At 43.6% G+C, this 15,308-nt stretch overlaps 1 protein-coding gene across 4 annotated transcripts in view; it reads left to right on the top strand.

The window, feature by feature from the left end:
* Positions 1-11,709, top strand: part of LOC130358654 (protein S100-B-like) — a 31,095-nt gene extending 19,386 nt beyond the window's left edge. For all 4 annotated transcript variants that reach the window (XM_056562197.1, XM_056562200.1, XM_056562198.1 and 1 more), the window contains 3 exons: positions 2,010-2,206; positions 6,955-7,090; positions 9,929-11,709. In XM_056562197.1, coding sequence (XP_056418172.1) covers positions 2,157-2,206; positions 6,955-7,090; positions 9,929-10,072 — 330 coding nt within the window. In that variant the 5' untranslated portion in view covers positions 2,010-2,156 and the 3' untranslated portion in view covers positions 10,073-11,709. The remainder of the gene's footprint in view (positions 1-2,009; positions 2,207-6,954; positions 7,091-9,928) is intronic.
* Positions 11,710-15,308: the final 3,599 nt, after the last annotated feature.

Genomic DNA, 15,308 nt, shown 5'->3' with positions numbered 1-15,308 from the left:
AAATTCTTCCTGCCTCTTGGCAAAACGCACGTCAATTCGAGCGGCTAAATGAATTAGTTCACTCAGGGTAGATGGAGGATCTCATGCAGTGACAGTCCTTTTTTAAATGTAGCACACAGGGCCTCGTCATTCCAAGCCAGTTCAGAGGCAAGAATGCGGAATTGAACCGCGTAGTCGCCAACGGAGGACTTCCCTTGGCACAGGTTCAGTAGAACCATCACAGCAGAGGAGGCTCGTGCGGGTTCTTCAAATACACTGTGAAATTCTGCTAGGAAGGCTGGCAGATTAGAGGAGAGCGGATCAGTACGATCCCAGAGAGGAGTTGCCCAGGCCAAGGTTTTTCCGAAAAAAAAACTGACCACAAACGCCACTTTAGCTCGCTCCATCGGGAACTGATCCGCAATGAGCTCCAAATGCATAGAGCACTGTGTCACGAAGCTTCTACACAACTTGAGATCACCCTCATACTTCGTGGGTAGGGATAAACAAAGCTTGGATCCAGAAGAATCTACAGAAACAGGTGGAGAAACAAGAGCACGTTGTGGCTGCAGTTGCTGTTGTTTCTGCTGTACGGCAAGAAGCTGTTGCATCAAGGCAGACAATTGATTCAGTTTTTGCACCTGATGGGCTAACTGCTGCGACTGTTGAGCCATGACGAAGGAAAGATACAAAACTTCTGGCAGATGTACCTCCGCAAGATCCATGGCCAGATCTTACTGTAAGACTCACGGCAGTAGGCCGTAGCACTCAGTGTAGTAGTGGATCCGCTGGACCTGTGTGGTAGATGACGTGGGCTGTGCCAGTGAGCAGAGTCTAAGGTGCCGCTGGTTTTCACAAGAGCCCGCCGCAAAGCTCGATTGGATTTGCTGCGGCAGATGGCACCCAGGTCACAACCCTGGCACAACTCGACCACACAGGCGGCTGAGGAGGTGCCACACAGGAGGATGCAGGCAACTCGTCGTTGGAATAGCAGACGTTCAGGGCTGGCAGCACAGGTGCGTGGAAAGAAACGTGGCAGGAGTGCAAAGGCATTCAGCACGGGAGCAAGGACAGGTAAAGGAACAGAGGGGTCTGGAACAGTCAAGGCAAGACACAGGGAAGCTTTCACTAGGGCACAATGGCAAAAAAAATCCGGCAGAGGTTTGTGGGAGGTGCAGGTACTTATAACAAAGGTGCAGGTGAATGTCTTAATTACGGGCGCACTGGCCCTTTAAATCAGAGAGCTCTGGCGGCACACACCCTAGGAGGCAGGGGCACACACGCCAACACAGAGGGAGGACGGACAGGATAGCAGAGGGCAGAGGTGAGTGACGGGCCGGCACTTGCATGTGGGCACGTCCCGGGATGCGAATCCCGGCCCTGCCAGCTGGGGATGAAAGCACTCACAGCCAGCATGTCTGGCCGGAGCGGTGGACGTTACACCTTGTCTTGTTCATTTATTCAAATCAGCCGTTTATCTTGGTTTCGGTTCTGAACTGTATGTTAGTTCACTACATCCTGCTCTGTTTGCCTGTAAATTTTCGGTCTTGTATATCTGCTTGTTTGGTTGTTTTTCCATTATGTTTCTGGCCTGTGACCTACTATATATTTTTATTTGTTTTTACATCCAATGCACTTTAGCTTAGGTAGGGACCGGCACCATGGTTGTCGATCCGCCACTACGGGCGGATGGGCAAGTAGGCAGGGAGAGTGTGATTAGGGACAGTTTAGGGCTCACTCTCCCTGTCACCCCCCCTCCCAGTTGGTCATGACACTTGTCCGCCCTTATGCTCTGTCACTGGAAACAGAAAAATCTTATTGATCCTAGAAGGCACAGATGTAAAATGCTTAAGTAAAAAAAAAAATATAGCAAGGGGTTAACACTGTTCTAAATGTATTCATCTTATTTAGATTTGGGCTAGCGATGACCACCTGGCTCATATTTACACACTATTAAGGCTTAGTATCTACCATATGTAAAAATACATTAACCATCATAAAAATGTATATTATCCCATTATGCATTCTAGAGTCTGCAGCCTGGGTATTGACAGGAAAGAAGTACAGTTAAGTGGTTATTGATCGGCCAAAGAGCATATAATGGTGAAGGGGGTGAGTGGTCCACCCAATGCAATGTGTAGTGAGCACAGTGAAGAATCCACAGAACAGCTCCAAGCATGGATTCACAGAAGCCCGAAAGCACCTGTCCTCCAGGTTTACCAAATGGGTAAGTATTACTATTATTATTATTATGATTAACTAAACCTTTAAACAACACCTACGATTTTCTGTATTGTGTGTTACTCCCTTCTAGCAGCATTGGTTAGATGTTGGTGGATATCATTGTGTCTGTCTTCTGTAATTCTGATCTTGTTGGATGCTGACAGATATAGAAAATAATAGGCTACAACTGGCATTTATGCATATACATGTTTTGTACCTAAAAAAAATAGGAAAGGGACTATGGAAAGGATCTGAGTGTAGCTATTACTCAACTAGAGCTTGTAGTTCCATTCTTGCCATCAGTTCATGAAAAAAAGATGTCCTGAAGTCAGAAAGGGGTCTTTTGGGAAAATAATGAAATGTAATATGTTTAGAAAATGTCAGACATTAATTGGTACAAATAAATATTATAGTTTTTTATATTTATTTTTATTTTGAGGCACCAGTAATTCCAGCAAACTGTACATATGAAAAGGTGTTGAAATACACAGGGCCGGTTTTAGGCTTAGCGTGGCCTTGTGCAAAATCAAAAGTGGGGCCCCAAAAGTCATAATAGTGGACTAACCAGATTTGCACATTTTTGGTCACTTCAAATACCATAAAAAATATCTAAAAAGCAATTAAAGTCCCATCAAAACAAAAATGGTACTGATAAAAACTACAAATCACAGCGCAAAAAATTACCCTCATACATCCCCATATACATTAGGTTGGCAGTATAGTTTCCCCACATTAGGTTGACAGTATAGTTCCCCCACATTGGGTTGGCAGTATAGTTCCCCCCACATTAGGTTGGCAGTATAGTTCCCCCCTACATTAGGTTGGCAGTATAGTTCCCCCACATTAGGTTGTAGTTCCCCCACATTAGGTTGGCAGTATAGTTCCCCCACATTAGGTTGTAGTTCCCCTACATTAGGTAAGCAGTATAGTTCCCCCACATTAGATTGTAGTTCCCCCACATTAGGTTGGAAGTATAGTTCCCCCACATTAGATTGTAGTTCCCTCACATTAGTTAGGCAGTATATTTCCCCCACATTAGGTTGGCAGTATTGTTCCCCCCAATAATCTAGATTGGTAGAGAGGACCTTGATAATCTACAATGGGGTCTGATAGTCTACAATGGGAAGGAGACAGGAGGTGAGGAAGCAGCTGCTCATATGGTAGGTAGTGGTAGTAGGGTGTTTATAGGTCATAGGCTTTTCTGATTTGCATTTGAAGGTTTTAATAGTGGGCGAGAATAGCGCATTCAAAAAACTAAAGAAAAATATTTCTACTGTATGGGAAAATGTCTAAAGTCAGACATTAATTGGTACAAATAAATATTATATTTTTTTTTATTTTTTTTTTATTTTGAGGCACCAGTAATTCCAGCAAACTGTACATATGAAAAGGTGTTGAAATACACAGGGCCGGTTTTAGGCTTAGCATGGCCTTGTGCAAAATCAAAAGTGGGGCCCCAAAAGTCATAATAGTGGGCTAACCAGATTTGCACATTTTTGGTCACTTCAAATACCATAAAAATATCTAAAAAGCTATTAAAGTCCCATCAAAACAAAAATGGTACTGATAAAAACTACAAATCACAGCACAAAAAATTACCCTCATACATCCCCATATACATTTTTGTATAGTTCCCCCACATTATGTTGGCAGTATAGTTCCCCCCACATTAGGTTGGCAGTATAGTTCCCCCCACATTAGGTTGGCAGTATAGTTCCCCCCACATTAGGTTGGCAGTATAGTTTCCCCACATTAGGTTGGCAGTATAGTTCCCCCCACATTAGGTTGGCAGTATAGTTCCCCCCACATTAGGTTGGCAGTATTGTTCCCCCCACATTAGGTTGGCAGTATAGTCCTCCCACATTAGGATGGCAGTATAGTTCCCCCCACATTAGGTTGGCAGTATAGTTCCCCCCACATTAGTTCGGCAGTATAGTTCCCCCCACATTAGGGTGGCAGTATAGTTCCCCCCACATTAGGTTGGCAGTATAGTTCCCCCCACATTAGGTTGGCAGTATAGTCCCCTCCACATTAGGTTGGCAGTATAGTTCCCCCACATTAGGTTGTAGTTCCTCCACATTAGGTAAGCAGTATAGTTCCCCCACATTAGGTTGTAGTTCCCCCACATTAGGTTGGCAGTATAGTTCCCCCACATTAGGTAGGCAGTATAGTTCCCCACATTAGATTGTAGTTCCCCCACATTAGTTAGGCAGTATATTTCCCCCACATTAGATTGTAGTTCCCCCACATTAGTTAGGCACTATATTTCCCCACATTAGTTAGGCAGTATATTTCCCCCACATTAGGTTGGCAGTATAGTTCCCCCCACATTTGGTTGGCAGTATAGTTCCCCCCACATTAGGTTGGCAGTATAGTTCCCTCCCACATTAGGTTGGCAGTATAGTTCCCTCCCACATTAGGTTGGCAGTATAGTTCCCCCACATTAGGTTGTAGTTCCCCCACATTAGGTTGGCAGTATAGTTCCCCCACATTAGGTTGTAGTTCCCCCACATTAGTTAGGCAGTATATTTCCCCCACATTAGTTAGGCAGTATAGTTCCCCCCACATTAGTTTGGCAGTATAGTTTCCCCACATTAGGGTGGCAGTATAGTTCCCCCCACATTAGGTTGGCAGTATAGTTCCCCCCACATTAGGTTGGCAGTATAGTTCCCCCCACATTAGGTTGGCAGTATAGTTCCCCCCACATTAGTTTGGCAGTATAGTTTCCCAACATTAGGGTGGCAGTATAGTTCCCCCCACATTAGGTTGGCAGTATAGTTCCCCCCACATTAGGTTGTCAGTATAGTTCCCCCCACATTAGGTTGTCAGTATAGTTCCCCCCACATTAGGTCGGCAGTATAGTTCCCCCACATTAGGTTGTAGTTCCCCCACATTAGGGAAGCAGTATAGTTCCCCCACATTAGGTTGTAGTTCCCCCACATAAGGTTGGCAGTATAGTTCCCCCACATTAGGTAGGCAGTATAGTTCCCCACATTAGATTGTAGTTCCCCCACATTAGTTAGGCAGTATATTTCCCCCACATTAGTTAGGCAGTATAGTTCCCCACATTAGATTGTAGTTCCCCTACATTAGTTAGGCAGTATAGTTCCCCCACATTAGGTAGGCAGTATAGTTCCCCACATTAGATTGTAGTTACCCCACATTAGTTAGGCAGTATATTTACCCCACATAAGTTAGGCAGTATATTTCCCCCACATTAGTTAGGCAGTATATTTCCCCCACATTAGGTTGGCAGTATAGTTCCCCCCAATAATCATAGATTGGTAGAGAGGACCTTGATAATCTACAATGGGGTCTGATAGTCTACAATGGGAAGGAGACAGGAGGTGAGGAAGCAGCTGCTCATATGGTAGGTAGTGGTAGTAGGGTGTTTATAGGTCATAGGCTTTTCTGATTTGCATTTAAAGGCTTTAATTGTGGGCGAGAATAGCGCATTCAAAAAACTAAAGAAAAATATTTCTACTGTAGCAGTGTGAAGAGAGTTTTCATTAAAAGGGACTTTGTCAGCAAGATTGGCTGGTAAGAGCTCCAGACAAGGTTGGGTGGCTTTTAGGGTACACAAGCAAACTGTACCTTTCTTGAAGCTGATGTGGTTGTCAAACTTTTTTCTCAGCCACAAATCAAAGAGGGAGTACCACAGCCTCCTCGCCCATTCTCACTTCTTTGCCTCTTCTTGGCATTCATACCAAATCCTGTGAATCAGTGTACATTACCTTAATACATAATTTTTAAGACACATAGATGCAAATCATTGCCAAATAAATGGAAGTTGCAAGTCAAAATTACTGCCAAAAAACCTAGAATAAACTCTTTACTTTCAACAAAGAAATTAGTGTTGTTTAACCCCTTAAAGGGGTACTCCACTGGTCAGCATTCGGAAGTAAATGTTCTGAACGCTGTTTTTGCACTGCAGGGGTCGGCCACGCCCTTCGTGCCATGACGTGGCCGATCCCCACAGCGCGAAAACAGCATTCGGAATATTTACTTCAGAATGCTGGCCGGTGGAGTACCCCATTAATACCCTGACCTCTTTGGGCCTTTTAAAATGGTCCGTTTTCACATTAGTGACGTGTTTGGCGCAAAGTGGCACAAGCATGCACACATGAAAAAAAGCAGCCAAATACACTAAGCGTAAACCAGAAGATAATAAATCTAGCGGGATGAGAAACTTAAACGTTATGTGTAGTAAATCTGGACCATTATATTTATTTTATGGGTCATACGATTATGGCAACACTTTAGAGAAGAAATGTTTTTGCCGTATTTCAAGAACTACAACTTATTTTTTAAAGGACAACTGTAGTGGAACACTTTTATATATGCCCGTGTCCAGGCCTCAAAAATAAACAAAATAAACTCATACATACCTTCCTACGAGCCCCCGTTGGTCTGGCACAGGCCTCACGGTCCGGCAGGGCTGACCTCATTCCACTTCCTGGGGACGGGGACGCCGCAGAGCCGTCGGCGTATCACCTGGCCGCAGGGAAGTCCCGTCCGGCCTGTGATAGGCTGAGCCCACTGTCATGTAAGGAGCTCTGGCCGGCTTCTTACATGACAGTGGGCTCAGCCTATAACAGGCCGGGGCGGGACATCGCTGCGGCCGGTGATACGCCGATGGATGGCTATGGATGGCTATCAATCATGCCATTTAAACAATTATATAACCGGCATCAGCTGGTGTTGGATGCTGATAGCATGTGTTACATGTCCTAATATATTTTTCCCCTGTAGACAAGAGCTAACAGTGCTGGAAAGCTCCATGGTAAACATCATAAAGGTCTTCCATTCTCATTCTAATGAACACTGCAAGCTGAGGAGGAAAAATCTGAAAGAGCTGATCAACAAACAGATGTCAACATTTGTGAAGGTGAGCAACACATATAGGTGGAACGACACAACAATCTCTATTGACAATTATATTTTAATCTGTTTTTATCAATATAGTCAATCCGGCTCATATGGTCGGCCACTAGACACTCACATTTATATGCTGAAATGCACACGAATGAAACTTGCAACACATTGGGCCTCAGTTACTAAGCTGAAACTGACCAGTTTTTTGTCAGGTTATTTTGGCGCAGAGTGTCTGCGACATGTCTGCGCCAATGTGTGCCAGGAAAAGCAGACAAACCCGACATTGCACTGGGAAAAGCCAAATAAGGGGTGTGGTCTGTCGCAAAAGAGGCATGGTTTCACAACCCGACCTATTTACTATTAAATTCACAGAAAATTCTGTGGATAAATGGCTGGAAATTTTCACCTAGAAAAAGCTGGTGTGAAAATTTTCCTGATTTGTAAAACTGTGATCCCCATAGTAAATAAGGTGGAATCCTGCAAGTCTCACACAACATTTCCCACTAGTAAAAACCCGACATTCTTAGTAAATGAGGCCCTTTATTAAGAATCTCCTTGTAATGATTGTCCCTCAAAACAAATCAAAGCAGCTTTAAAGGCATAGGCCATATGGATAGAGGGGGGGGGGGCTTTTATTTCAAATTCCTCTACATGAGCCAGAGCTGCTTAGAAGGGCAGTTCTATCCATACCTAACTCTGTCCATGTATAACATTGGGTAGTCTGCAGAGAGAGTGGCCAAGTGTGGCTTTCCACAGCAATGACAGCAGATCAGAGGGCTTTCTGAAGTCAAATTAATAGAAACCAGCTGATTGGTGAGCAAGATTTTGTTTTAAAAGCATTGGGGGAGATAATCAAAAACTATAATTCTTAGATGTACACAGTTCTTAAACTTAGAATAATACTTCGATTCTGCACAATCTTCAGCTCCAGTGTGGAAAGACCCAGGCCACGCTGGGCGATGCGCTTACTGAGTCAACTGTGCCAAGCTCAGCGAAATTCAATGCACAAGCCCTTATGAATGGGACTAATGCACGGAACTTTGCTGAGTGTGGTACAGCCTGCGTCTTTCTACACTGGAACTAAAGGTTGCTTGGAATGTAAGCTTGCACCCAGCAATAGTTAGCTTAGTCTCATGCCAAAAATTTTACATTTTTTGTGCACATAAACCATGCTTCTTTTACTGAAGCCACACCCACTGTGTTTAATGTCTAAAAAGCAATTAAAGACATTTAACATGTTGTGCAAGTAGTGTCAGACGGTTTTGTAGCTCAAATTGCACAATATTGTTGGTTTAGATTACCTCCCCATTATCTTTATGAGATCACCTCATGCGCAGCACGGCCAATTGTGATTTTATTCCACACAAATTAGTCAGGAAATGTTATTAGAATAGCTCAATAATGCAACTGTAATTTAAATGTTATTTTGGCAAAAAAGTTTATTGGACTTCTTTGAACCTTTAAACATCTTTAAACTTTAACTGTAATTAAAAACAACTTTCTCTAAATGTGTAGTAAAAGTTAGCATAAGAAACTTTGTATTATATCTTATGACAGGGGGAAAAAGTGCTTTTCTCCCCTTATCAGATGCCCTCTTACCTCCTCCAGCCTCTTTAGCTGTTTTTACTCAGAATTCCCTCATAAAATCCATTGAGGAGAGAATAGACAGATTTTTTATCTTCACTGAGAGATCAGATTAAAGCTGCTGACAGAAGTCTATAGAGAGAGGAAGGGTAAAGTAAGTAGAGGGAGCATCTGCAGAGAAAGGTAGAAAGAAAGAGACATATACAGCACACTGTTGAGGGCTTAAAGGGGTATTCCAGTTTTTTTTTTTTATTTGACTATGCTGTCAGGATCCGGAGTGGTATGCAGGATAGACACAGGTAGTGGCTCCTCTATGTCAGTGAGGTGATGGTGTGGGCCGTACCAGGGGAACGGAGTCTAAGGGGTTACTGGTTTTCGCCAGAGCCCGCCGCAAAGCGGGAGTGACTTGCTGCGGCAGGTAACCCCCAGGTTGTTCCACCCAATAGCGACTCAACCTCACTGACTGCTGAGTCAGGCGCGGTACAGAAGGACTAGGCAAAAGGCAAGGTCAGACGTAGCAGAAGGTTAGGGCAGGCAGCAACGGTTCGTAGTCAAGGGCAACGGCAAGGGTCTGGATGCACAGGCAAAGGACACACGGGAACGCTTTCACTGGCACAAGGCAACAAGATCCGGCAGGGACAGGAAGGGGAAGTGGGTTAATATAGTGTAGGGAGGTGATTGCACTGATTGGGCCAGGCACCAATTAGTGGTGCACTGGCCCTTTAAATTTCAGAGAGCCGGCGCGCGCGCAAGCCCTAGAGAGCGGGGTCGCGCGTGCCGGGACGGGACAGAAGGAGGACAGGGCAGGTGAGTGACATGGGGCACGACATGGGGCGTGCCTCGGATCGCGTCCCCTCCGGAGACACGGGAGCAGCGCTGATGTGTGGGAGGGAGGAAAATGGAATTGTGGGATTTGTAGGAAAAAAAAGAAAAGTCAAACAGGAAATACCAGTTCACAAAAAGCTAGCCACAGTGTTATGGTAATCTCACAACATAGCCATTTAGCCCCAAGATAAGCACATATCCTTCCTAAGCATGTCCATTACTGTCTGCCAGGTACGTACTAAAACCACCTTATGGTGGATAACCCCTTTAAATAAGTGTTTTACTGTCTTACCCGAGGACTGGATTCCCAGCTCCTTACTGTTGTGTCACACATGCCATCCCTATAGTGCTCCTCTAGCTGGGTGCAAACTTTTTTTTAAAGACTTGGAAGTTCCGTATTACACTTCAGATAACTAACCTGCTTGTCTCCTTTATTTCACAGCAAGTCCAAGACACCAACACACTTGATGTAATTTTCAGAGACTTGGATGCAAACCATGACCGGGAGATAGATTTTAGTGAATTTGCTGCACTTATTGCTATGGTTACATCAGCATGTCACACCTCCTTCCATGAAGTGCAATGAGTCAGCCGAGGAGTCATAGCATGTAGCAAGTACTATCTTCCAGAATTATTTTATAGATGGATGTACATTTTTATACTGTAATGGTTGCTCTGTGTCATTACTAAGATGTAAACTCTAGACATCTGTATGTAGGCACACTCTGGGGGGAATTTACTAAGACTGGCATTTCTTTTGCTGTGTCTTAGTGAAATCCTGCTGGCATTCTATACGGACAGATTTAGTGAGAGAGATACTCTCCTTAATAAATCTGTTATTTCAGCAGCGGCTGCCTGCATGCCACATTTTTTACTAGCATAAGTTGTAATAAATTTGTTGTGCTTTGAAGGCCATGCCTCTTTATGCCAAGCCCCATCCATTGTGTGGCAAAGCGGTGAAAATCATCAAAAAGTTGCAAATTGTTCAGCAACTCAAGGGCTTGTGCAGAAATTTGCAACTTTTTAATGATTTGAGCTAGCCAGAAAGATACTGTTATTTTTATAGTGCATGTCTATTGACACTAACTGCTTAAATTATGTAACGCCACCTGAAAAGGAACTATGCTTTTGAGCACCTTATAATAAACTTTCTACCCTACTGGATCAGCCAGGTGGTGATGTGATATAGTAGATAATCTCATACATTTACTCCCAGAATCGGGGTGCTTGAAACATAAAAAAGAAAGCATACTCACCTGCACAGATCCCCTGCACCTGGTCCCCACTGCTCACTGCTGCTCCTCACTTCCTCTGACATGTGCCATCTGTGCCAAGCCCCACCCATTTGGAGAGTACCTCTTATATGAGGGTTTGCACATAAATCTAAGACTTTTGGTCAATCTGCACTAGGCACAAAGCTTAGCAAATTCTTCTCTTTATATGAACTACAAACGCTTTATGTACATTCTTAAACCTTTTCTTTTACCTTTAAGGGTACATTCAGACAAGGCAGATTGGTTGCAAACATTTTTGGAACTGTCTCATTTATAAGAATTATGCTTGCAGAAAACACTCTGCTTGCTGAGGACACAACCTCATTTTCATAAATGAAATTGATTTTCAGCTGAAGAAAGCTCCAAAGCCACCACACTACCTGGATATGTTCCCTGTAAACCATCCTGCCTGATATGCATGACTCCTGTGGACCCTGTTGTCTTCTCTGGCTGCTTGATATTCTTTGCCATCCTTCCCTCCCCTTGCCTACATCTCCCAGCAATCATTGCAGCTCTGCTCTGCCAGCCCCGATCCTACAGTTCTGAGCAGCATAGATAGATTCAGTGTTTGATTGGCTGAGGCTGCACACCCCTCCCTGTTCTCAGCACTAAAGAGAGCATGACTCGTCATTGCAGGGCAGAGACCATGTGGTCTGTGTCTCTCAGGAGGGTGGGGGCTGTTTCAGAGAGGGATTTGGACAGAGACAGAGTTGATGGCTGTATGATTTCATTCTTTCACTTCATGCATGTAAGTGACAACCAAGCTGATGAATCATATTTAGACAATTAAATAGGTTGAGAGGAAAATGATGTGCTATGTGTTTAGTTCCCTGGAGAACCCGTTTAATGTGGTTAATTATTTTTTGGTGTTTCAACCAACATGTAGCAGAATATTCTGAGTAGTCTGTGAAAACAACATTGAACAATTGCCTACATGGGAGTCAAGAATAAACTAAAAACACAAAGACCTAGGTTAAGTATTTAACTAAGAGCAGTAAAGAGATGGAAGGGTAGGATGTGACCACCACCGCTGATGCATTTAGTTGGTAAACACAATTGCTTTTAATAGCTATAAGTAGGCCTTCACCAATCTGTGATTGCCCATCTTATAATGGCAGCTAAGGCCCTGATCCCTCTCAAATGAAAGCAGACCTCTCCTTTGACTATCTTGGAATGGAAAAACAAGATAAAACAGATTTGCCTTTTCGAGGAATTGTCCATTTAGTCAGAAAGGACAATATTCCTTTCTTGAAGTGTGGGGCAATTGGAAACGATCAGGGTTCTATATAGACTCATTGGTGGAGATTTATCAAAACCTGTAGAGAAAGAGTGTTGCAGCTGCCCATAGCAACCAATCAGATTCCAGCTTTCATTTTTGCAAAGGCCTCTGAAAAATAAGAGAAGTGATCTGATTGGTTGCTATGAACAACTGTACCACCTCTGCACAGGCTTTGATAAATCTCCCTCACTGTCTTTATGATGTAGACATTACTCAAGCTTCTGAGTCTGTTCTTAGCTTTGGCTTTAACCCCTTAAGGACCAAGGACGTACCGGTACGTCCTTGGTTCTGCTCTTCTGATATAACGCGGGGTTACACAGTAACCCCACGTCATATCACGGCGGGCCTGGCGTCATAGTGAAGCCGGGACCCGCCTCTAATAGTGCGCAGCGCCGATCGCGGCGCCGCGCGCTATTAACCCTTTAGCCGCGCGCTCAGAGCTGAGCCTAAAAGTGAAAGTTCCCGGCTAGCTCAGTCGTGCTGTTCGGGATAGCCGCGGCTAATCGCGGCATCCCGAACAGCTGACAGGACAGCGGGAGGGCCCCTTCCTGCCTCCTCGCTGTCCGATCGCCGAATGACTGCTCAGTGCCTGAGATCCAGGCCTGAGCAGTCATGCGGCAGAATCGTTGATCACTGGTTTCTTATGAGAAACCAGTGATCAGCATAGGAGATCAGTGTGTGCAGTGTTATAGGTCCCTATGGGAGCTATAACACTGCAAAAAAAAGTTAAAAAAAAAAGTGAATAAAGATCATTTAACTCCTCCCCTATCAAAAGTTTGAATCACCCCCCTTTTCCCATAAAAAAAAAACACAGTGTAAATAAAAATAAACATATATGGTATCACCGCGTGCGGAAATGTCCGAATTATAAAAATATATCATTAATTAAACCGCTCGGTCAATGTCGTGCGCGCAAAAAAATTCCAAAGTTTATTTAAAAATGAATAAAAAGCGATCAATAAGTCCTATCAATGCAAAAATGGTACCGTTAAAAACTTCAGATCACGGCGCAAAAAATGAGCCCTCATACCGCCCCATACATGGAAAAATAAAAAAGTTATAGGGGTCAGAAGATGACAATTTTAAACGTATTAATTTTCCTGCATGGAGTTATGATTTTTTGCAGAAGTCCGACAAAATCAAACCTATATAAGTAGGGTATCATTTTAATCGTATGGACCTACAGAATAAAGATAAGGTGTCATTTTTACCGAAAAATGTATTACGTAGAAACGGAAGCCCCCAAAAGTTACAAAACAGCGTTTTTTTTTTCAATTTTGTCGCACAATGATTTTTTTTCCCGTTTCACCGTAGATTTTTGGGCAAAATGACTGACGTCATTACAAAGTAGAATTGGTGACGCAATAAATAAGCCATCATATGGATTTTTAGGTGCAAAATTGAAAGAGTTATGATTTTTTAAAGGCAAGGAGCAAAAAACGAAAATGCAAAAACGGAAAAACCCCCGGTCCTTAAGGGGTTAAGCTGATATCTTAATTGGGTAACTTCAAGACGTCCTTCCTTTTTTCCCTTCCTCTTCCTGCTTTCCTTCTCTTTCTTACTTACTTTTGTTTCTTTTTACTTTTTTTTTCTTTGTTTTCGTCATTGGTATACTACTTAATTAATCTTCTTTTATGGAATTTTCTTTTTTTAAGTATTGTCATATGTTTGATCAAGCAAATCACATTCTGTTATTAGAATGTATTCTATTAGTGTTACATGATAACTTCAATAAAAAGATAATAAACACAATTGTTTCTGATAAATGCTGCTGTTGTCCTTTACCTTCATTTGGCTTCACTATTGTATATATATATATATATATATATATATATATATATATATATATATATGGCATGGTTTAAAATTGTTTAAGATTTACAGAAACTAGGGCCATTTTACATTTACAGTCAGTATTTTACATCAGTATTTGTGAGCCAAAACCAGGAGGGGTCCAGCAGAGAAGGTGCATATCTTTCCATTATAGTGTTTCTTTGTGTAGGCTCCACTACTGGTTTTAGCTTACAAATTCTGATGTAAAATACTAAACAGAAGACTGGCATTTAAAAAAAGGCCTTAGAGACATAGTTTTATGTAATAAAAAATTAGCTGCAGCACAGGATTTGTCCCTCATTACATTATTTGAAAGTTGAAGCGCTATGATCTTAGCTGAGCTTCTGTCCCATTTCTGATGCCTAATAAGGATGGCCGACCCAGGGCCATGACAACCCATCTGCACCCCATGATCATGCAGGTGGGAGTGACAGCTCCCAGAGTGACAGAGGGGCCCTAGGGCTGCAACATTCTGGGACCAGTGCTGGCACGGTCCCTGCAGGTGCATAACCGGATCCTTCACCTGCGGGCCCCATCGTACCACCTGTGACTGGGCCAGCAGGTGAACCTGTCCTGAATCCCTGAGCGACTGCAGCTTTCCACACTGAGTGCGCCTTTAAGAGTGTTCAGCATGCGCTCGGCTACGGCGGCTGGATTGGCAGAAAGGAGCCGACGGCTCCGTCCTGTCTCTCCAGCCCGGGCTTCCTGTGCGGCGGTGGCTCTGCAGAGACTGTCAGCACAGTAAGCAGAGAGAGAAGAGGAGTGACAGAAGCGGCAGGGGAACGAGGCAGAGGTGAGTGGTGTTTTTTTCTTTTCCCATGGAGCTGTATGAGGGGCATTACTATATATGGGGGCAATGTGAGGGGGCATTACTATATATGGGGGCAATGTGAGCTGGCATTACTATGTATGGGAGCAATGTGAGGGGGCATTATTATGTATGGGGGCCATGTGAGAGGGCATTACTATATATGGGGGGCAATGTGTGGGGTGTTACTATATATGGGGGCAATGTGAGGGGGCATTACTATATATGGGGCAATGTGAGGGGGCATTACTATATATGGGGGCAATGTGAGCTGGCATTACTATGTATGGGAGCAATGTGAGGGGGCATTATTATGTATGGGGGCCATGTGAGAGGGCATTACTATATATGGGGGGCAATGTGTGGGGTGTTACTTATATATGGGTAATGTAAGGGGGCATTACTATATATGGGGGCAATGTGAGGGGGCATTATTATGTATGGGGGCCATGTGAGGGGGCATTACTATATATGGGGGCAATGTGAGGGGGCATTATTATGTATGGAGGCAATGTGAGGGGGCATTATTATGTATGGGGGCCATGTGAGAGGGCATTACTATATATGGGGGGCAATGTGTGGGGTGTTACTTATACATGGGTAATGTAAGGGGGCATTACTATATATG

Source organism: Hyla sarda, chromosome 2 (assembly GCF_029499605.1).
Source record: "Hyla sarda isolate aHylSar1 chromosome 2, aHylSar1.hap1, whole genome shotgun sequence".
NCBI classification, from domain to species: Eukaryota; Metazoa; Chordata; class Amphibia; order Anura; family Hylidae; genus Hyla; species Hyla sarda.
Note: the sequence above shows the minus strand (reverse complement) of the source record. Positions and strands in the feature narration are given on the sequence as shown.